At 44.3% G+C, this 22667-nt stretch overlaps 2 protein-coding genes across 4 annotated transcripts in view; both read right to left on the bottom strand.

The window, feature by feature from the left end:
- Window positions 1-2129: 2129 nt before the first annotated feature.
- On the bottom strand, window positions 2130-18776 carry Nme5 (NME/NM23 family member 5). Its single transcript, XM_028762671.1, has 6 exons — window positions 18766-18776; window positions 18244-18453; window positions 12486-12691; window positions 10337-10437; window positions 8016-8134; window positions 2130-2218 (listed from the first exon to the last, which is right to left on the bottom strand). The coding sequence occupies exons 2-6, from the start codon at window positions 18370-18372 to the stop codon at window positions 2138-2140; spliced, it is 636 nt and encodes a 211-aa protein (XP_028618504.1). The 5' UTR covers window positions 18373-18453; window positions 18766-18776; the 3' UTR covers window positions 2130-2137.
- Window positions 18777-19804: 1028 nt separating this feature from the next.
- Window positions 19805-22667, bottom strand: part of LOC114617252 (bromodomain-containing protein 8-like) — a 22092-nt gene continuing 19229 nt past the window's right edge. For all 3 annotated transcript variants that reach the window (XM_028762821.1, XM_028762822.1, XM_028762823.1), the window contains 2 exons: window positions 20640-20817; window positions 19805-20175 (listed from right to left, as the gene is read on the bottom strand). In XM_028762821.1, coding sequence (XP_028618654.1) covers window positions 20125-20175; window positions 20640-20817 — 229 coding nt within the window. In that variant the 3' untranslated portion in view covers window positions 19805-20124. The remainder of the gene's footprint in view (window positions 20176-20639; window positions 20818-22667) is intronic.

Here is a 22667-nt window from a genome sequence, read left to right as displayed (position 1 = left end):
GAGGGAGAGGGAGAGGGAGAGGGAGACAGACAGAGACAGAGAGAGCTTGAGGAAGTTGGTTGGTTCTCTCCTTCCACTGTGTGGCTCTGTGAGGTCCCAAGAATCAAGCGCAGGTCATCAGGTTTGGCTGCAAGTACCAAAGTGCCTGAGCCATCTTGTCAGCCCCACGTTGAGAACACTAATTAAGCAATCTACATGACGCTGCCACAAACTGGAAAAAGTGAGCTTTGAGAGTGGTCAGCAGAGGACTCAGACTGGCTTAGGGCGACCCACCAATGCTCGTTTATACTTTTTGAGGAGTTCTCTCTCTTCACGTCATCGTCCCAGTTTGCTGTCACGAAGCTGTTCCCGATCAGTCAATTGATCCTTCTCTCCTATAGTCCTCCTCTCACCTGTGAGGTCAGGTGAGGTGCCGATGCTCAGGCTCACTGAGCACAGTTGGTTTGAGAAAGCAGATAGGAGATGGGAACTTTGAGCCTTAAGGAAGCCAGACTCTTTTTTTTTTTTTTTTTTTTTTTTTGAGACAGGGTTTCTCTGTATAGCTCGGGCTGTCCTGGAACTCACTCTGTAGACCAGGCTGGCCTCGAACTCAGAAATCCGCTTGCCTCTGCCTCCCAAGTGCTGGGATTAAAGGTGTGCACCACCACTGCCCAGGAAGAAGCCAGACTCTTGAGAAGCAGTTCTCCACCTCAGCCCTGAAATGCTGACAAGGCAAGTCAGGGAGAAATGGCAGTTTGTGTTATTCCAGTGCTGAGGTTGTTGGCCGGATTAGCTGCCATCTGTCTGCTAGTTGCTCTTCCTTCCTCTTCCTCCTCTTCCTCTTTCTCCTCCTCCTCCTCTTCCTCCTCCTCCTCAGTGAGCACTATCACACAGCAGGGGTGCTCAGGAGGCCTGGGGACCAGACTCCCCTTAGAGCAGATGGCAGTGGCAGGGGGTGGGCTATAAAAAAACAATTTGGTCTGGGAACAAAAGGCATCAATCACTGCAGGGCAGCGTCTTCAGCCTTTGATTTGGATGAGAAAGGGATAGGCAGAACTCAAGGCTTCCATTCCAGGAGGAGGAGTGGGCCAGTTCATAGGAAAGGAGCCTGTCTGAGCAGAGGTCTTCTGTAGGCATGTCTTTGGTGAAGTCAGAAGTCGTCCCACAGTCTGTATCTGAAACTGCCAGAAACCAGCTTTTCTGTAGGCCTGAAAGTCCCTGATCTCAGATTTTTCAAAGACACTGTATAGTGTCAATCAGAGGCACAGAGCAAACTCAGCTGTTGCTCATGGTGAGGGAATCAACAGGAGAAAGATCCAAGAGCAACTGAGGGACAGAAACAGCAGCTGAGACCTGAGCTGTGTCTGAATCATAGTTCAATCTAAGTAGTCCTACAAGGAGCTGACTGCAAAAGAGTGAGTCAGTATTTTGGGGTACAAACTTCTCAAAATATATTTGATAATTCCAATTCAACCTGATCCACCGTGTGATCTAGGCTGTGGTGGGAGGGCCATCAGTTCAAGGCCGCTCTGGACAACTTAGTTAGACCCAGGCTAAGAAGTAAGGAAGAACTAGGACCTAGCTTGTGGGTAGACAGAGCTTTAGGTGCCATGTGCAAAGCCCTCGGTGCCACGAGCAGAGCTGCATAATAAAACTAATAATACTACGAAGAAAGACAAGAACATCTCACCGTGTAGACCAGGCTGGCCTCAGGCTCACAGAAATCTACCCTCCTCGGTCTTTTGGGTACTGGGTTTAAAGTCCTACACTAGTAGCCGTGGTGGCACACACCATTACTCCCAGCACTCAGGGGACAGGGGCAGGCAGATCTCTGAGTCTGAGGCAGCCTGGTCTACAGAGTGAGTTCCAGGACAGCCAGGGCTACACAGAGAAACCCTGTCTTGAAAAACAAAAATTATATGGCTTAGTAGCAAAGAATGCATACACTCTTGCAGAAGACCCAAGTGTGGCTCCCAAAACTCCTGCCAGGTGACTTACAACTACTTGTAACTCCAGCTCCACAGGACCCAGGGCTCCGGTGCCTCAGGTTCCTGCACTCATGGGCAAACAGATACCCACACAGAGACACAGATGTGTTTTTAATGTAAAGAACTGGTGCGCAGCTTCTTACAGTAAGGCACTCGCTCTGAGGAGTAGACTAAGGCTCTTCTGTCACGGGGAAATGACAAAGTTTAGGCTTGTTGGGATTATTTTTCACTAGCCAATCAGCAAGCCAGATCTGTGGAAAAAAAAAACCTAAAGTTAATACACATTTAAATATTTTCTTTCGATGTATAATGAGCCTATCAACTGAAAAATTAAAAATCATTTTAAAAAAAATTTTTGAGACAGGGTCTCACAGCCAAGGCTGTCTGGAACTTACTATGTAGACCAGGCTGGCCTTGAACACCAGGTTAAAGGTGCACTCAGGGTGGGGTGCGGGTGTCAGTGAGGTGGAGGTGCTGCAGTTCAGCTCCTCAGTCTGCTCGGCATACCGGATGGATCAGTAGCAGCTTGGTTACAGTACATTTTTGTTTTGGTCAGACCTGGTGTTTGAGTTATGTTATAGCTAAGCAGACCCCGTAGCAAGCCCTGTGATGATGAACTAAACCAGGAGGAGAACAAAGCAAAGAGAGCCCGGAGCAGCGGAGCACTAAGTCCTTAGAACTGTAGCAAGGTACACACACACACACACACACACACACACACACACACACACTCTCACACACACACTCAAGTCTTTTAGGTTTTGTGGCCAACCTGGACAGTGTTAATAAGAAACATATGAAACAGCTGGACAGTGGTGGCACACACCTTTGATCTCAGCATGGCAGGCAGATCTTTGAGTTTGAGGCCAGCCTGTTCTACAGTGGATTCCAGGACAGTAAGGGCTACACAGTCGGACCTTGTCTTGAAAAAACAAAAAACAAAAACAAAACAACAACAACAAAAAGCCAAAGAAGCTTTTTGAATAAAAATAAAGAATAAAAATAAAGGCCCTCTGGAGAGACAGACAAATAGGCATACACATATATACAAAATAAATAAATGTAACTAAATATTGTTAAGAACAAAAAAGATAGGATCTGGGGATTGTCTAGTTGATAGAATGCTTGCCTATTAAATACAAAGCCTTGGGTTTCATCCCAGCACCTGGTAAACTGGCACATATCTGTAACCCCAGGTTTGGGAGGTAGAAGCAGGAAGGTCTGAGTTTACAGTCATGCTTGGTTACACAGTTAGTCTAGGACAGCTCAGGATGCAGAGAATCCTCTTTCACAAAACAAACAAACAGGGCTGGAGAGATGGCTCAGCGGTCAAGAGCACTGCCTGCTCTTCTAGAGGTCCTGAGTCCAATTCACAGCAACCACATGGTGGCTCACAACCATCTGTAATGGGGTCTGATGCCCTCTTCTGGTGTGTCTGAAAATGGTGACAGTGTATACATATAAATTAAAAAATAAATAAATAAATCTTTACAAAAAGTATTTAGAAGGCAGTTAAGCATTAGACTGTTTTAATCAAATGAGGTTAGTAGCTTCTTCTCTAAGACCCACGGCCTCACTGGCCTCCCTAGTTGACCAGGTTTTTCCAGGACAGCCAGGGCTGCACAGAGAAACCCTGTCTCCAAAAACCAACCAACCAGACAAACAACAAACAACAAACAACTAATATTAGTGATAAGTGAGTAAAGGCCCTTGCGATCAGTCCTGAAGATCTTAGTAAGATACTGAGGACCCCACGGTAGGAGGAGAGAAGGACCTCTCCAGCTTCTATACGTGCGCTGTGGTACACACAATCAATAAGTAATAAATTAATAAATGTAACTGCTGTACAAATTTTGGGGCCTGAAGACAGGGCTTGGCAGTTAAAAGTACTGGCCAGAGTCATAGTGAATTGTCCCCTGAACCTTCACCCAGCCAATACCCGGTTCTGAAGATATCTGTATTCCCCCTGAGCACCCACACTCCAGTGTCATTCCCTTCCCCACGTCCTGCCTTTCTGTGTTTATACCCCTGTGTGAATTAATTATGATTTGAGAAAAAAATTAAAAAAAAAAAGTACTGGTCAGTCTTCCAGAGGTCCCAAGTTCAATTCCCAGACCCCCCCAAAAAAAATAAAAAATAAATAAAAATAAAAAAGAAAGGAAGAAAGAAACTTTAATGGAGGGTGAAAGACACACAGGGCTCACCGTTTCTTGGGATTCACAAGAAGCCGATGGCTGATGGAAAGGGAGTAACATTGTCCTTAGTGATGCAGCCACGGTGAGGTGCTCTTGGTCATTTAAACAAACCCTCACCAGTGTTCATGTAAACGACTCTAATGAAACTCAGTCAGTCAAAAGAAACAGAGAGACACGGTAGACAGTAGCACAGGGGCTAACTGGAAAGAGGAGAGGACTCGGCAGGAGTGGGTCAGGGGGACAAGAGCAAGTAAACGCGGGTGTGCACACATTGTGATCAACACATCATCTAATACAGGCCAGCCAGGGCTAGACCGAGAGATTCTGTCTAAAAACCAACATTCAAGACCAGCCTGGTCTATATATCAAGTTCTAGGGCAGCCAAGGCTTCATAGTGAAAGCCTGTCCCCCAACCACAAACAAAAACTCCAAATAAGTAAGCAAAACAAATCACCCCATATTATGTACATGTATGAAAATGTCATAATAAACTCATTATTGTGTATAATTACTATATGCTAATAAAAAGAATAAGGAAATGGAATCCAGGTATGTTGGCTCACTTCTGAAATCCCAGCACTAGGGGATGAAGAAGGTCTAGAGGCAGGAGAATAACCTCAAGTTTGACATCAGCCTGAGCTAATATAGCAAAGTCCAAGGCCAACCTGCACTACACGGCAAGATCATGTCTAAAAAGAAGAAAAGGCAGGCCAAGCAAGGCACAGGAGGCTACAGTAGGAGAACCAAGACCAAAGGCCTGGGGCTGGGGAGATGGTTCAACAGTTTGGCGTGTGTCCAACTCTTCCAGAAAACCTGAGTGCAGCTCCTAGCACCCACGTGAGGCAGATTACAGCCACCTGTAACTCTAGCTCCAGGGGTCTCATACCATCTGGCCTCCAAAGGCACAGGCCCCTGTACACTGTAAATAAGCAAAGAAAAAAAATTAATCTTTTTTTTCCATAAAGGGTTTAAGATAGCTTGGGCTACAGAATGAGACCTTGCCTCAAAATTAGATAAATATAGTCTGTCTGGAGAGATGCCTCTGCTGGTAAGAGCACGTGTTGGTTTTGTGTAGGACCTGGGTTCAGTTTCCAGCACCCACATGTCTCCTCACAGCTATCCTCTATCCCTGACTTCAGTTCCAGGGAACCCAACAACCTCTTCTGACTTTTCCAACCACCAGGAAAGCATACAGTACCCAGATATATAAGCAGGCAAAACTCTCATCCATATAAAACCAAATAAGCAAACCTAAAACTATATACTAAATAAATAAATAAATAAATAATAATCAAAATCAAAACAGAACACCTTGAAACTCTATTATGACGACCTGTAAAAACTACTAAATACAGATCTAAATTAGGATGGAAGAAGCAAAGCTGTCTTTGTTACAGATGGCAATGACCCCACACAGGAACAAATCTGATCCAGAGATCAATTATGGTTCCTCCTGCCTGTAACCCCAGCACTTGGGAGACTGATGTGGAGGGGCCTAGATTCAAAGCCAGCCTGCTTTACAAAGGACTCGCCGCCATTCTCCCCACCCCCCCATCTCTCTTTCTGTCTGTGTCTCTGTCTGTCTCACTCACAGGCATATATATGCACACACACGCACACACACAGACAACCACATACATGTTGAACTTGAACCTGAACAGAGTTCCCAGAGAAGGCTCACAAACTCCTGGCAGGATGCTCTCAGCATCATGAATATGCAAATCAGCCATTGTCACATCTACTAGGGTAGCTGATAATGAGCAAGTAAAACAACAGAGACAAACAAGTGATGGCTGTGCAAAGAGACTAGAGCCCTAATACCTTGCAGATGGGAAGGTAAAATGGAGCAGCCACACGTGGGAAAGATTGGGTGGTCCCTGACAGCTGAGCAGTAATTCCAATAACAATGACCAAGCCCAGTAACTGCATTCCTATACATTGGCACACAACTGAAAACGCGTGGACTCACACGATCGATCGTGGTCCACAAATGATACTGCAACACTGCACACTCTAGTCAAAGACAGGAACAGTTATACTTGTGGCTACACAAAATGTGCTATATGCACATAACAGGACACTATTCATCTGGTAGAAGGGATGGATTGTGTCACACACTTGTCACTACTGGCTGGCTAACAAAACACTTAGTGAAATAAGTCAGACACAACTTTGTGTGTGTGTGTGTGTGTTAGAAACTTGTCTTAGGGTTTTGTTGCTGTGAAGAGACACCATGACCAAGGCAACTCTTATAAAGGCTAACATTTAAGTGGGGCTGGCTTACAGGTTCAGAGGTTCAGTCTATTATCACGACGGGAAGCATGGCAACATGCAGGCAGACATGGTGCTGGAGGAGCGGAGAGTTCTACATCTTGATCTGCCGGCAGCAGAAGGGAATTGTGATCTGCAGGCAGTCAGGTGGAGGCTCTTTTCCTGGTGCCAAGCCTCAAGCTCTTTGCCTGATCCATTTAGTTTTGGGCTATCAGCGGCCACTGAGGCTGCACCTTCACCAATGTCACCTTTCCTGGCCTCTCACAGTGCCAAGTCTCAGATGCTATTCATACCTTCAAAACCAGCACCACTAGGATAATCCTCACACATTACCAAGTTCAGCTGCAGCCCAAAGTACAACCTTGGCTATCTCTGGAACACAGCTTCTGTGTTCTCACAAAACACTTCCCAGAAGATTTCACCTCAGTGATGCTGGTTTCTTCTTAATCACCACTAATTTCTTAGTTCCAGCTAACCAGCATCGATTGTCCCAGTAGTCACTTCTATTCTGGACTCATGTCTGAAGCCAGAGCCTCATGTCTGAAGCTGCTGAGGTCTGCTGCTTGCTGGGGCTGGCCCCTTATTCTATTACATCTTTACAAGTTTTCTGTTTTCAATGATTTCCTTCACTTCCTAAGCTTGACTGTCCTGGCTCTAGACTGTCCGTGAACTCAGAGATCTGCATGCCTCTGTCTCCTGAGTACTGGGTGCTGTACCACCATGAGACCTCAAAGCCCCAACTCCACAGTGACACACTTTCTCTAACAAGGCCACAACTCTTCCAATAAGGCCACACCACCTAAAAGTGCCACTTCCCATGGGCCAAGCATATTCAAACCACCACAAAGTGAAGCCCCACTGCTTTGGCTATGTCCAGCAAGTACCCTGCTATAAACCACACCCCCTAATGGCATGTGTGTTGTTGCTCTAAGGCTTACAGGCCAGAGTGCACCTGTAGGAGTCAGAGGACAACTTTTGGGAGCTGATTCTCTACTTACATTCTGTGGAATCCCAGGATGGAACCTAGATCAAGAGGTTTGCACAGTAAGTGCTTTGCCTATTTCTCCAACTCCTCCCCAGCCCCCCAGCACACACCATTGGGGGGGGGGTGGCTTGTACTGGGTCTCACTATATAGCCTTGACTGGACTGAAATTCACTATGTGGACCAGACAAACCTTGAATTGAGATCTGCCTGACTCTACCTCCCAAGTACAAGGAGTAAAGGCACTGGCCACAATGACAGGGCTACCTTTTTAAACATTTATTTTGAGACAATGTCTCACTAAATTATCCTGCTTGGTTACCATGGAGTCAACACATAACCCAAGTAAGCCTCAGAACCCGAAAGTCTTCAGACTGAAAGAATAAATATTAGCTAGGTATGGTGGTGTGTTTAATCCCAGCCCTCAGGAGGCAGAGGCAGGTAGATCTTTGTGAGCCCTAGGCCAGCCTGGTCTACACAGTGAGCCCTAAGACACCCAGGACTACATAGTGAGACACTGTCTCAGAAACAAGCAAATTTACAGTTATGAAAACCATAGACAGTAAGTATTCTCTAGTAAGAATTAAAAGGTATCTTACGTAAGGATCTGCTGGCTTTTGCTTGCAAAGCTCCGTGAGTCCTTGAAGTAGGGTTGGTGCTACATACAAATTTAAATAGTCCTTAGCAGCTTGTCCGATTGGAATCGGTTCGATAATCACTGCAAATACAAATAAGTTCTCACTAACAAGCAATATATGTGATCAAACATTATACAGCTATTGAAGAGATACCTTCAAGACTTTTTAACTGTCATAAGACACTCATGAGCTTTAAATTTGAGTTTTACATCGTTCTACTTATTATTAAAGTATTATAATTGATATTATAACTGGCTATCTGATAGGGTCTCACTGTAGTCCAGGCTGGTGTGGGACTTACTAGCATATTGAGACCTTGCCTCAATACAGAAGACTGGAAAATCAGGCTGCAGAACATGCCTGAAATCTCAGCGCTCAGAAGGTGGAGGCATGAAGAGCAGTAGTTCAAGGCCAGCCAAGACATACAGGCCTGTCTCAAAATAAAAAAAAAAAGAAAAGGGGGTGGGTGGGAAGGGTTCTCAATGGTTAAGGTCAATTTTTCTTCCAGAGGACCCAAATTCAGATCTCAGTGTCCACATAAGGTGCAGAGGACCCAAATTCAGATCTCAGTGTCCACATAAGGTGCTTCACAACTGTCTGTAACTCCAGCTCCAGGGATCCAGTGCTTTCTGGGCTCTGAGGCCATCTGCTCACATGTGGTACACATTCACATAGACATAAACTAAGCTAAAATAATCTTAAAAATAAACGCGTAGCCGGCCGGTGGTGGCACACGCCTTTAGTCCCAGCACTTGGGAGGCAGAGGCAGGCAGATTTCTGAGTTCGAGGCCAGCCTGGTCTACAGAGTGAGTTCCAGGACAACCAGGGCTACACAGAGAAACTCTGTCTCGAAAACAAACAAACAAACAAAAACAGGTAAATAAAGGAGGCCTAAACAGCTTGCTGGTACGGGCCCTGGGTCTACTCCCCAGTATGTAAAGCCAGCGCATGTCCACTTTCTAAAGGCTCGCCGGCTTCATGACCTCAGGCTGGTGGAAATCAGAAAGGGTGTGGAATTACCATTCTCACATTGACTCAAGACTTTCTTGGCTTGTTTTGTTTGGAAAAAGACAAGTTTGCTGAATGCAGAGCAAAGGAGCACTAGTCAGGGCGGAGGCAGAGCACAGCTTGTGCGCATCACACTTGTTAACTTGTTAGCTCTTTTATCCTCCCTGTACCAACACGTTTCTGAAGCTTCATGGGTAATTAGGAAGAACTGCAGCAGAACAGCAGAAGAGCAAGCCTGAATATATCTAGTTCAGGAGAAGGAAAGAAAGAAACAAAGAAACTCACTGCAGAGCTTCCGTAGGGACACGGGCAGGTTATGTTCACTTCTCCACTTTTGGCTTCAAGACTTGTTTTCTGTTTGTTCCTGCTTTAAATAAATACTTATTTTATATGTATGAATGTTTTGCTTGCATATATATATATGTGCACCAGGTGTGTGCTGAGTGCCACAGGGGGTCAGAGAGGGTGTTGGATTCCCGGGAATTGGAGTTATGAACTGTGGTGAACTGCCATGTGGGTGCTGGGAACTGAATTCTGGTCCTTTGCAAGAGCTGAGCCTTCTCTACAACATTGTTTTTGCTTTCGTATCATTGAGACAGATCTCTCTATGTGTCCCTGGCTGGCCTGGACTCACAGAGATCCACCCGCCTGCCTGCCAGGTGCTGAGAAGTTTTTGGTTTTGTTTTGTTTGTGAGATAAGGTCTGGAGATGCCTAGGCTAGCTTCCAGTAGGGCTAACACTTGAACTTCTGATCCTCCTGCCCTTACTCTGTAGGATTAAGATTAGGATTACAGACCTGAGGCCCCATGCCCCACTTTATCTGGTGCTGTGATTCAAACCCAGGACCTCCCAGGAGCTCAGCAAACTCTGTACAAATGGAGCTACACCCCAGGCCCTTCTAGCTTTACGTTTTAGTGACTCACAACCTGAGAACACACCAAAGCATGTTTGGAGGAAAATTCTATCTCCTTTCCCAGACATGTTTGTTTTCTTTTTCTTTCTTTCTTTTTTTTAAGATTTATTTATTTATTATATATGAATACACTGTAGCTGTCTTCAGACACACCAGAAGAGGGCATCAGATCTCATTACAGATGGTTGTGAGCCACCATGTGGTTGCTGGGATTTGAACTCAGGACCTCTGGAAGTGCAGTCAGTGCTCTTAACCACTGAGCCATCTCTCCAGCCCGAGACATGTTTTCAAGATACAAAGCAAACTTTAAGAGGCGAACAGATTGGAGGTGCACTGGAGAAAGCAGGCACGGCAGACTCACCTTCGGGAAACATGAACCTGATCTCTCTCTCTGAGGCGGCGAAGTCATTGCTGCCGTGAAGCGCGTTCCTCAGTTCGTCTGTGCCGTATATCGCCCTTAAACTAGAGAAAATCAAAGCCGCTGTCCTTCCGTTCTCACACTACTTCCTTCCTGTTTATCAGAGAGCTTGGAAGAGGCAGGAGGCACATGTGGAGGTCAGAGGACTACTCTTGGGAGTGGTTTTTCCCTTCCAGGTCATGGGTCCTGAGTTCAAATCCAGATCCTCCTGCTTGGCAGCAATCACTTTACCCACTGAGCCATCTTGCCAACCTTTTTCTATTTTTTTTTTAAGACAAGTCATCACTAATTTAATTTTAAGCTTTAGATCTACTTAGATAGGATCAAATACATTTCTGTATGCCAGTAGCATCCTCTGTGGAAACAGGCTTTCTCTAGGTAAAGAAAGTATTTTCTGAGAAGTGAAAAGGAAATATAAATTCAAAACTGCAATAACTATTTCATTTCTAGAAACTAGTGATCATGTTGAAAAAGTGGATTTTTTTTTTTTTTTTTGAGACAGGTTCTCAACTATGTATCCTTGGCTGGCCCGGAACTCTTAGACATTTGCCTGCTTCTGTTTCTGAAGTCCTGAGTGTAAAGGTAGGTACCACCATGTCCAGAAAACAAATTTTAAAAATTCTTATTTTCCTATTAAAAATCGTATTTCAGGATCAGTGAGTTGGCTCAGCTGCTAAAAGCACTTGCCACCAAGCCTAATGACCTGAGTCCTGTCCTGGAACCCACATGCTGGAAAGGAGAGAAAAAAAATCCCACAAGTTGTATTCTGACCTTTACATGTGCAAGACACAAAATGCCCATAAGCAATCAATAAATAAAATGTAATTTTACAAATCCTACTTCATAGTCATGTGTTGTGGCTCATGCCTGTAACCCAGCACGGATTTTGAGGGGTGTGGGGTTAGTGGGGATAGCTGAAGTAGGAGGATAGTCACAAATTCAAAGCTAGCCTGGGCTACAATGAATTATAGGCCAGCTTTGGCTACAGAGCAAGACCTGGTCCCAAAAATTATTAAAACAAATAAACAAAGCAGGGTAGTGGAAGTGCACACTTTTAATCCCAACACTCGGAGGCCGAGGCAAGGGGATCTCTGTGAGTTTGAGGCCAGCCTGGTCTACAGAACAAGCTCCAAGACAGCACAGGGCAACACAGCGAAACCCCATCTTAAAAAACCAAACCAGCCAACCAACGAACAGACAAACAAATCAATTAATCAGTAACTCCTGCTTTAGAGGCAATTTAATGCAAGGTTAACCAGCCATCAGTGAGATGTTCTCTAACACCTTCTGTGGCATTGGATACTCACATAGACATGGAATGTTGAGAATGTCAAATTCACTGCCATGTACCAGAGAAAAGTTCACTTAGGAAACTTCCACACGCCAGAAAGCCTGCATGTGAAGCCGCTGTGAGGACGGCAGGCTCGGGCTTCTTTGTTTCTTTTGTTTTCACTCTTTAAGGCAAGCTTTAATCCCTCAAGCCACTTTCTTTTTGTTTGTTTGTTTGTTTGTTTACTTGTTTATTTATTATACATGAGTATATTGTAGCTGCCTTCAGACACCCTGTAAGAGTGTGGTGGGGAGTGACAGGTATGTGTGCATAGGAGATGGCATCAAATTCCTGTAGCTGGAGTTCTGGGTGTCTGGTGGATACCCTACTTGTCATGTAGGTGCCAGGATTCAAACTCTCACCCTCGGGATTGCTCAATAAACACTCTTGTTAAAAGTCCTTTTATCCGGGTGCTGATGGCACATATCTTTAATCCCAACACCCAGAAGACAGAGGCTGTTGGATCTTTGTGAGGCCAGCCTGGTCTACAGAGTAGCCAGGGCTACACAGAGTAATCCTCTTCCAAAAAAACAAGACTAACAATAAAAGTTTTTATATTTACTTATGTGTGTTTACATCTGTATGCACATGCACAGTGGATGTGTTGTGGTCTAAAAAGAGGGCATCAGATCTCATTACAGATGGTTGTGAGCCACCATGTGGTTGCTGGAACTTGAACTCATGACCTCCAGAAGGGCAGTCAGTGCTCTTAACCGCTGAGCCATCTCACCAGCCCCTCAAGTCCCTTTGGATGGAAATTACCTGTCCGGGTGTGTCTCCTTGGCTAATAAACTATTAGCTGGTCCCAGAAGTTCTTTCCAGTAAGAGATGGCGTTGTGCCTAGCTAGTATCATAGCAACAAGAGGTCCAGAGCTCATATAAGCTGTTAAGTTTGGGAAGTACATTTTCCCATACTGCTCCACATAAAAGTTACTACAGTGCTCAGGGCTCAGGTGTAGTTTCCGTCTCTGTAAACAAAACAAAGTCAACAAAAGCATTTAAAGAGACACCTCGACAAAAGCTCACAAAGTCATTAGTAACTTGCCAGGCATGGTGGCACATGCCTGCAATTATCTTTGCATTATTATACAGAAAGTAAATGGTAATTAAATACGTTCAGAGGAAGTATTTATCCCACTTAAAGAAAATGATCCCTAGGCTGCTGCCAAGGCTAAGGTTCTAAGTTCAGTCCCCAGAATTAACACATGGGGAAGAAAGAACGGATTCCCTCAAGTTTTTAGACCACAACACATCCACTGTGCATGTGCATACAGATGTAAACACACATAAATATAAAAACTTTTATTGTTAGTCTTGTTTTTTTGGAAGAGGATTACTCTGTGTAGCCCTGGCTACTCTGTAGACCAGGCTGGCCTCACAAAGATCCAACAGCCTCTGTCTTCTGGGTGTTGGGATTAAAGATATGTGCCATCAGCACCCGGATAAAAGGATTTTTAAAAAGAGTGTTTATTGAGCAATCCCGAGGGTGAGAGTTTGAATCCTGGCACCTACATGACAAGTAGGGTATCCACCAGACACCCAGAACTCCAGCTACAGGAATTTGATGCCATCTCCTATGCACACATACCTCTGTCACCCCCCCCCCACACACACACACACCCTGCAATCAAGTCTAGCTTGGCCTACATAGTGAGTTCCAGGTTGGCTAAGGCTACAAAGTGAGACCCTGTCTCTGAAACAATATACATTACTTTACCTCTAGACATGGTATTATAGAGTCTAGAGACTCCCCAGACCACACAAAGGAATATTCTGAAAAATTCCACAGCCAATTACCAAGAAATCTAACTCTCACATGACTCCTTGCTTATAAGGAGTCCACCCTGCTCCATCATGTCCAGTATACAAGCTGCTTGTTTGTTTGTTTGTTTGTTTGTTTTGAGACAGGGTTTATTATGGAGCCCAGGCTGACTGCCAGTGTAATTCTACTACCTTACTCTCCTAAACAGGGGACTATTCGCACACCCACCGGCCATGTGCACTCCCTTCAGGTATGCTAGCTACTGCAGCATCGTTTCAAAAATTTAGAGTTCATCTTTAAAGTCAATGCAAAAACAATGTGGTTGCTTTAAAATGAGATCAGGTGAAAAATTGTAATTAGTTTGAGAAACATCGATACCAAATACATCCAATAGAACTCATAGTTTTCAACAAAGAAACGGCTGCCACCTGCTGGACAGAGGGAGAAGTTTTCAGAACTTTCCAAGAATCCACCACAATAAAGCCAAACAGACAAACCTTTAAAACATCCTTAATTTCAATGGTATAAAATAGCTGGGAGAGTCAAGTTTCTTGAGTTAAAAACGAGGACAGTGGTTCCTCGGGGCCGGAGAAAGTGGAGACACAGCACACCATCCTCCCTTTCTAAAAGTAAGTTCATGGGCCGAGAGGTGGTTAAGAGCACCGGCTGATCTTCCAGAGGACCTGGATTCAATTCCCAGCACCCACTTGGCAGCTCACAGCTCTCTGAAACTCCAGTTGCAGGGTATCTGACACCCTCACACAGACATACATGCAGGCAAAACACTAATTCACATAAAATAAAAAACAAATTAAAAAAAAAAAGATCACCACTCCAGCTCGAGATGAGAAAGTACAGATGAAGAATGTTGAGGGCCACAAAACAATGTGGGTGTATTTAATGCCGTACGTTGTACCTTAAAAATCGTTTAAATGGTACAACTGATGTAATATATATTTTGTGAAAAAATTAAAGCAAATCAACACAAAGACATCACTGTGGTTGCAGCAGCAGCATAGACCACAGCCGACCAGCCTAATGTTCACTGCTGACATAAGTGTCTACTAATTGTTTGTTTCTATGTTGTTGTTGTTTTGAGTTCCTGGGATGGCCTGGAACTCACAGAGATCCATCTCCCTTTGCCCCCTGAGTGCTTGAATTAAAGGTGTGTGCCACCATGCCAGGCTCTTGAGTTTTAATTTATAGTAAACACAAGCCACTTAATTACAAAATCTATTGTCGGTGAAGGTTGTTTTTTGTTGTTTTGTTTTTACTATGGACTTAAGGTTAGAGAGATGGCTCAGTGAGCAGAGGATTATTGGTGGCTCAAATGTAAGGACCTGGGTTTGGATCCCCGAATTTTCCTAATGGCTAACATTGCAGAGTGCCTTTGTAACCCTTGTATACTATAGAGAGGGTAGTTGGAGTCGAGGCACCTTAGAGGTTTATGACCCAGTAAGTCTCGATTTGCCAGTAGCAAACAAGAGAGCCTGTTCCAAACAACAAAAAAGGTAAGGACTGGGGCCTGAGGTAACTTGTACACACATAAACACACATACACACACATAACCACACACACAATACACACACATAAACATACACACATAACCACACACACAATACACACACATATATAACCACACACACACCTACATACCACCACCACATACACACATAAACACCCCCTCACCTCCCCAAACATTTAACCATGGCACACAACACACACACATAACCACACACACAACACACACACATATCCAATTACCACATCCACTACCACAGGCAACCACAACCTCACACATAACCACACCACACACACACATAAAGATAAAGCTCTTTTTAAAAAAGGACTTAGCTAAGCAGTGGTGGCACACACCTTTAATCCCAGAACTTTGAGTTTGAGGCCAGCCTGGTCTACAGAGCAGTTTCTAGAATAGCCAGGGCTACACAGGGAAACCCTGTCTTGAAAAGTCAAAAAAAAAACAAACAAATAAACAACTTTAAACATCTTAAGTGTGCAGGGTACAGAAGTCAGAGCTCCCTCACTTTTCTAAAAATTAAAAACCTACGAAACTTAAATTAAGCTAGGCATAGTGAGTGGTACAGTGTGTGTGATCCCAGCACTCCGGAGCCTGCAGCAGATTCATCATAAATTTAAAGCCACATGGGCTACACAATGAAGTCTTCTCAGAAAAGAAAACACAGGGGAACACCTTGATCCTAGTTCTCATGAAGGAGAGGCAGGAGGTCACCTGTGTTGGAGGACATCCTGGACTATGTACCAAGAGACTTCCTTGTTCACTTTGTTTATTTAGACAAAGAGTCTCATGTAGCCAAAGTTAGCCTCAAACTCACTATATAGCTGGGGATGACCTCATTAAACTTCTGGTCCTCCTGCTTCAGCCTCCTAAACACTGGGACTTCAGGCTTTGTGTACTGCTGACAATGGAAGACATGTTTTTTTATACTTGCTAGGCATGCGATCCACCAACTGAGCCTCACCGTCCACTGGAGAACCTGAATTGTTTGTTTGTTTGTTTGTTTGTTTGTTAAGACAGGGTCTGTTAAGCCTTGGCTGTCCTAGAACTCACTTTGTAGACCAGGCTAGCCTCAAACTCAGAGATCAACCTGCCTCTGCCATCCCAGTGCTGGGATTAAAGGCCTGCGCCATAATTACCTGGCTGAGAACCTAGATTTTTAGGAATCCTTTTTCCTCAAATGTTTATTTATCCATTTTCTTCTTCTAGAAGAAGCTACAAACATGATTTACTATTTTTGACTGAGAAGGATGGTAGGGATTGAACAATCCTCATGCTTGCTAAACCTGTGCTCTGGCACTAAGCTACACTCTGGCCTCACTGAGAAGTTTAATTTTTAAATATTTAGATCCGTTTAGAGTTATCCCAGAAAAAAAGTACTCAGTTTTTAGAACAACATTTATTAAAGATGTTGTGTTTACCTGAGTATTTCCTGTACCATCTCAACTCTGTCAAAAATATCTCTACCATGTCATCTCTGTGTGTAACACATGCACATGTCTGTGTTCATGTATGTGTGCATACACACGTGGGAATGCAGGTGCCCTGTGTGTGGAGCCAGCGTCCACATCTGGTGCCAGCCACAATTAGTCACCACTTTGTGACTCCCACTGACCTTAAGCTCACCAAGTTGGCAAGACTAGTGAGCTTGTCAGCCCTAGGACCCTCCTGCCCTGCCGCCCCAGCACTGAGATGACATACAGGTGCTGCCATCACACTGGGCATTTGCTGGGTTGCAGAGGAATCCAAATGTTTTTCTTTGTGCACTGAAAAAAAAAAAAAAAAAAAAAAGATAATATGACTCTATATAAAAATTTTAAGGCAGTCTCACTATGTAACCCTGGCAGGTTAGGAACTTAATGTGGAGACCAGACTGGTCTTGAACTCAACAGAAACACATGTCTCTGCTTCTTCAGTGCTAGGATTAAAAACACCACACTCAGTTATATATACATTTAAGAGAATAAAAATAATGTTTTATTCTCTTAGAATTGTAGTTCAAATAAAAGTCAAACAAAATATTACAAAATATTATAAAAGTTCTATTTCATCTATTTGTACACTTGTCTTTTAGTTGGAGACCTTGTCGACTAGAGGACAGTTACGAACTCTGTGAAGCCTAAGATAGCTGGGAACTCAAGATCCTCCAGTCTTACTCTATCTAGGGCTGGGATCACAGGCCTATGTCACTACTTCCAAAGCCTGCATCCTTGTGTCCCAGGATGATCTGGGGCTCACTGTTGAGTCCAAGCAGATCTCTCACTGCCCTCTGGAGGTCCTGGCTTCTTTGACCCTGTTCTCCAACTACAGAACAAATATTGGTCTTAAAACACTAAATGTTTGCTGGGTGTGGTGGTGCGCATCTTTAATCCCAGCACTTGGGAGGAAGAGTTGGTGGATCTTTATGAGTTTCAGGCCAGCCTGATTCTACTGAGTTCCAAGCCAGGCAGGGCTATACAAAAAAAACCCTTTCTTGGCAGAAAGAAAGACAGACAGAAAGAAAAAGAGAGAGGGAGGCAGGGAGGGAGGGAGGAAGGGAGGAAGGGAGGGAGGGAGGGAAGAAAGAGCAAGCAAAACAAAAACTAAACCTACTGACATTGGGAAACAAAGTATGCACAAGAACATTGCACATAACTTAGAAGGGATAAGTAGATTCTGATTTAATGATCCAGAATGTTAGAAACACCCAGAAGAAAGAATGTGGTTAAGCCATTGCCTCTCCCCAGAGCTGACCTGGGAAAGTTAAGGGAAGGAAAAGGCAGTTGGCTTCTTTGATGTCTTATTCTATGTCCTTTGAAGTGTGAAAGACTTTTCTGTTACATGTAACTTGTTTTTGAGACAGGTCTCCCAGAGCCCAGGCTGAACTCAGAAGTCACTACATAGCTGACCTGCCTCCACCAAGGCAAGGCACGCGTGCTTACATGCCCCGTTTATATATAACCTTTATATTTAGAAATATAAACTTAGGACAGTGGTGGCGCAAGCCTTTAATCCCAGCACTTGGGAGGCAGAGGCAGGCAGATTTCTGAGTTCGAGGCCAGCCTGGTCTACAGAGTGAGTTCCAGGACAGCCAGGGCTACACAGAGAAACCCTGTCTCGAAAAACCAAAAAAAAAAAAGAAAAGAAAAGAAATGTAAATTTAATGTTACTAAGGATCTAAACAGGTGTCTACATTTATATAAGTATAATGAAAACTAATAAAAGACACGCCAGAAGTTACCTGAATAATGGTGAATCCAGATCTCAGAATAATATCGTGTATCTCCTCTTCTTTGTCAACAACATCTGGCTTGATAAGGGCTAGGGTTTTTTCTACATAAATCTGAGGCAGGGGCATTGATACCTTCATTCTGGCGTTTCCTGGTACAATTTACAAATCTCCTGACCAGCTATCCACAGCAACGACACGAGTCCCCGTCCAAAAATCAGCCTGTGGCAAAATTTGGTGCTAGATTTGATTAATTTATAAAAATGGAAACTGCTATGTTTTTCTACACGCAGTTTTGCAAGATTGTACTGCACTCAAAGGGAGCCCGAGCCGCTTGACTGAGGCTGGAGGATGAATGACATCAGTGTCGCTCTCCAGGGGTAGGGGAAGGCCCCTAGCCGGCTGCTCTAGCGAAGGGTCCCCACCCCATAGGGACCACTTTGTCCAGGCTTAATCACGACAGGAAAGCAGGGTCCCCAAGCCCTCGGGAAATCTCCACGCAGGACCTGCCCCACCCTCCCAAGCTGCACTCACCTCGGTTCAGGTGTTGTCAAAGCCCGTTGCTAAGAGACGGGGGGGGGGGGAATTTCCTAACGGTGGCTGCAGAGGGTCAATCCCAGCCGCGTTTTTTTTTTTATTTGTTTGTTTTTAGCTCTAGTTTGTTTTTTTGTTTGTTTCTTTGTTTGGTTGTTTTTTTTGTTTTTGTTTTGTTTGTTTTGTTTGTTTTCGAGACAGGCTTTCTCTGTGTAGCCCTGGCTGTCCTGGAACTCACTCTGTAGACCATGCTGGCCTCGAACTCAGAAATCCGCCTGCTTCTGCCTCCCAAGTGCTGGGATTAAAGGCGTGCGCCACCATGGCCCGGCAGGCTCTAGTTTGGTTTTATCCTAGGGCAACAATTAACCGTGCACGTTTTATTCTCTTTGAGTCTTACAATACTACACATATTTCTAACGTTTTCCGTCCTAATTTTAAAAACAACTTTTATTGTGGTGTGTGTGTGTGTGTGTGTGTGTGTGTGTGTGTGTGTGTTCGGTGGTTTCCAGGGATGGAACTCAAGTGGACCTCTTTACCCTTTGAGTCTTAGCGCCAGCCCTTCTCTAACTGATCTCCTTTCTTCGTGGTACCTGCTTGAAGTGTGCGTGCCTTATCCACGCACTGCAAATGAGATAAATCAGATACCTCTCTTGGTCCACTCAGTTCCTCCTGGACATTATATGAAAGAGTATCGTCAAGTTTATTTACTTTTTCTTTCCTTCCTTTTCTTTTTCTTTCTTTCTTTTTTCTTTTCATTTTTTTTGAGGGGGGGGGTTGTTGTTGTTGGTGGTGGTGCTTGGAATCAAACCTAGGCAAGCAATAATCACTGAGCGACATCCCCAGCAAGTACCTTCTGTGCTTTACCACATGATGCTGTCCCCTCTAGTTCCAGCTTCTTTAATCATTTTGAAGTCGCCTTTGCAAGGTCTCTAATCCCAGCACTCCATTGGAGGCAGAGGCTGGATGCAAGGGGGATTTCCAGGAAAGCCTGGGTTTTGATACACTACCTCAAAAACCAAACAAAACCTTTTGTCTGCAAAAATATTTATTTATAGAGAAACAAAAGGTTCAATCAAATTACTTCTAAGTCTATGCAACAAAAATATGGGCAATATTTACATCATAAATCCAGATCTTGGTACCCTACCCCACCCTTTAAAAAATATTACATCTGCAAGCACCATTGACATCTTAGTAAGTAAGGCATTATCATCCTTATTCGGAAAGGTAATGGAGAGAGAGTAAGTCTTCACATCTTCTCTGGTCAGTCCTAAGCAGAGCTGTAACTTGAGGAAGAATCAGACTTGTAGTTCCAGGCTAACAAAGCCCGCTTCCTTCATCCGCTGGATTAACTGGCACTCATTCCAGACTACTCAAGTCCTTCCTTTTATCCAGCCATGTACTCAGCACCTACAGGAGCAACGCGCAGACAGGAAACCATGGACTTTAGGGTCAGAGGAAGTAGATGCAATTTTACTTATTTTATAGGCAAACAAGGTAAAAACCACACCTTTATGTACATTATGTACATTAGTGTCAACAGTTGCAACAAATGAGACATGGGCAGTGAGTCTAGCACCTGACTTGCTTTGGCCTTACAACTTGGGCCTCTGAGAGTAGAAGTACCCATTACTTGGTCACTTCCCTCCATCTTGCTGCTGGCCTTCCCAGACAACCTCATCCCACTGTGTGTTAAATCTGGACCATTAAGACAAGGAGCTTCCCAGTCACCAGTCCTACAGGCCCTTCAGTCACCTCTGAAGATAAACTCGACACAAGGTCCCCTCCACACCATCTTTATTCGCACAGGTCCCAGGAATCCCATTCCAGAAAGCACAGTTCCCTGTCTTGTAGTAGCCTGTGTTATACAGCACCTGAATCTGCTCCAAGACTTCCCGCTGCATCTCCACAGCCATGTGGTATATGTGATGATCAGAGTCGTTGTACATCACAGCATTTTGGAACATCAGCATCAGATCCCGCTGGAATTCAGCCATGGTGTGAATGCGTCCCTTAGACAGATTCCTCTTCAGGGTGGTTAAGTCCATGGGTCTGCAGAAGCCAGAGGAAATCAAACCTTAATATGTAAGGGATAATGAACTAGTATTTTGGAGCCAAGGCAGGAAGAAACCCATGAGTTTGAGGATACAGTATTCCAAGTCAGTATGAGTGAGACCCCATCCCAGAACAGACCAGACAGACAGGCACAAACTGTAGTGCCTATAGCAAGTTCTTGAAAACTGGTTCTTAGCGAAATAGCAACTACACTGTTTTGTTTTTGTTCTTGTCAACTTGATACAAGTTAAGATCACCTGAGAAGAGGGAACCTCAGTTAAGAAAATGTCTCCATTACACTGGCCTATGGGCATGTAGGGGCTGTTTTGTTTGTTTGTTTTTTGATTAATGATTTATGCCCACTGTGGGTAGTGCCACTCCTGGACAGATGGTCCTTAGTTCTGTAAGAAAGCAGGCTGAGCAAGCCATGAGCAAGCCAGTAAGCAGCACTCCCCCATGGCCTCTGCTTCAGTTCCTGCCTCCAAGTTTCTGATCTGAGTTCCTGTCCTGACTTCCCTGGAAGATGGCCTACAAGCAGTAAGATGGAATAAAACCTTTTCTCCTCCCAGTTGACTTTGGTCACAGTGTTTATCATAGCAATGGAAAGCAAACTAGAAGAGTAGCAAAGATATCAATTTTCATAAAACAATAAAATAGCAGCAGATCCGTCTGATCCTTCATAAAGGTCAACCACTACGCTGAGCACATTCTATAGAAAAGTAATCCTCTCGATAAACATACAATGTAGGCATTACTTATCATCATTCTCACTTTAGAGGCACTGGGTATTGAACCTAGGATAGCATTTCTCAACCTATAGGCCACACCCCTTTTCGGGATCGCATATCAGATATCCTGCACATTAGATACCTTATAATTCCAAACAGTAGCAAAAATACAGTCATGATATAGCAACAAAATAATTTTATGGTTGTGGGGGTCACAACGACATGAGACACTGTGTTAAAAGTCACTGCACCAGGAAAGTTGAGAACCACTGCCTAGAGCCTTACACATCCTAGGCAAGTAGCTTCTCAATAAACCTCTATCCCAGCCCTCCTTTAAAAGTTTTACAGACAAGATCTTATGAAGCTGCCAGGCTGGCCTTGAACTTGTTTTTCTACTGCATTGTCTCAGAGAGTTAGCCTCTCAGGCTTGCTGACCTAGGTCCACCGTGACTACTGTTTTTGAGATGGGGGTTTGTTGGGCATGGTGGCATCCACTTTCAGCCCAGCCCTTGGAAGGCAGAAGCAGCAGGGCTTGCTGTCTTGCTGTTGCTTATGCTGGCCTTCACCTGATAATGTGCTTGCCTCAGCTTCCAGAGTAAGAATGGGTACCACTGTGAGGCCTGAAGAGATGAAGTGCTGCTCCTTTCTGGCTATCGCCATGGGAGCACCAAGGAGAAGAAAAAGACGTTTGTGTTGTGCTAGAAACTCTTAGTAGAAAAAGACATTTCAGAGCTGAAGGCAATGCTGCTGAAAAGAAATGTTCCCAAAGGATGCCTCAGAAGACAAAGAGGAAGCTTGTTGTGGGAAACAACAAAACAAACCCCCACACTATCACAAGGAACACACACAGATGTACTGAGCTGAGACTCCAAAGGCCAGATGGCAAGAAGAACTGGCAACGTCTGTGTACTTTGCAAACTCAAATTGGCATTTGTCATCAGAATCAGAGATGTTACTGTTGTGTGGTTTGAATGTAAAATATTCCCTACAGTCCATGTGTTTGAACAACTGGTCCCCAAGTTATGATGGAACCTTTAGAAGAAGGTAGAGCCCTGATGCAAGAGAAATGTCATGGGGAGCACAGACTTCCTGTTCTCTCTCTGTCTCTCTGTCTCTCTG

Source organism: Grammomys surdaster, unplaced genomic scaffold (genome assembly GCF_004785775.1).
Source record: "Grammomys surdaster isolate TR1022 unplaced genomic scaffold, NIH_TR_1.0 135, whole genome shotgun sequence".
NCBI classification, from domain to species: Eukaryota; Metazoa; Chordata; class Mammalia; order Rodentia; family Muridae; genus Grammomys; species Grammomys surdaster.
The sequence above is the reverse complement of the archived record's forward strand: the minus strand, read 5'-3'. Positions and strand labels throughout refer to the sequence as shown.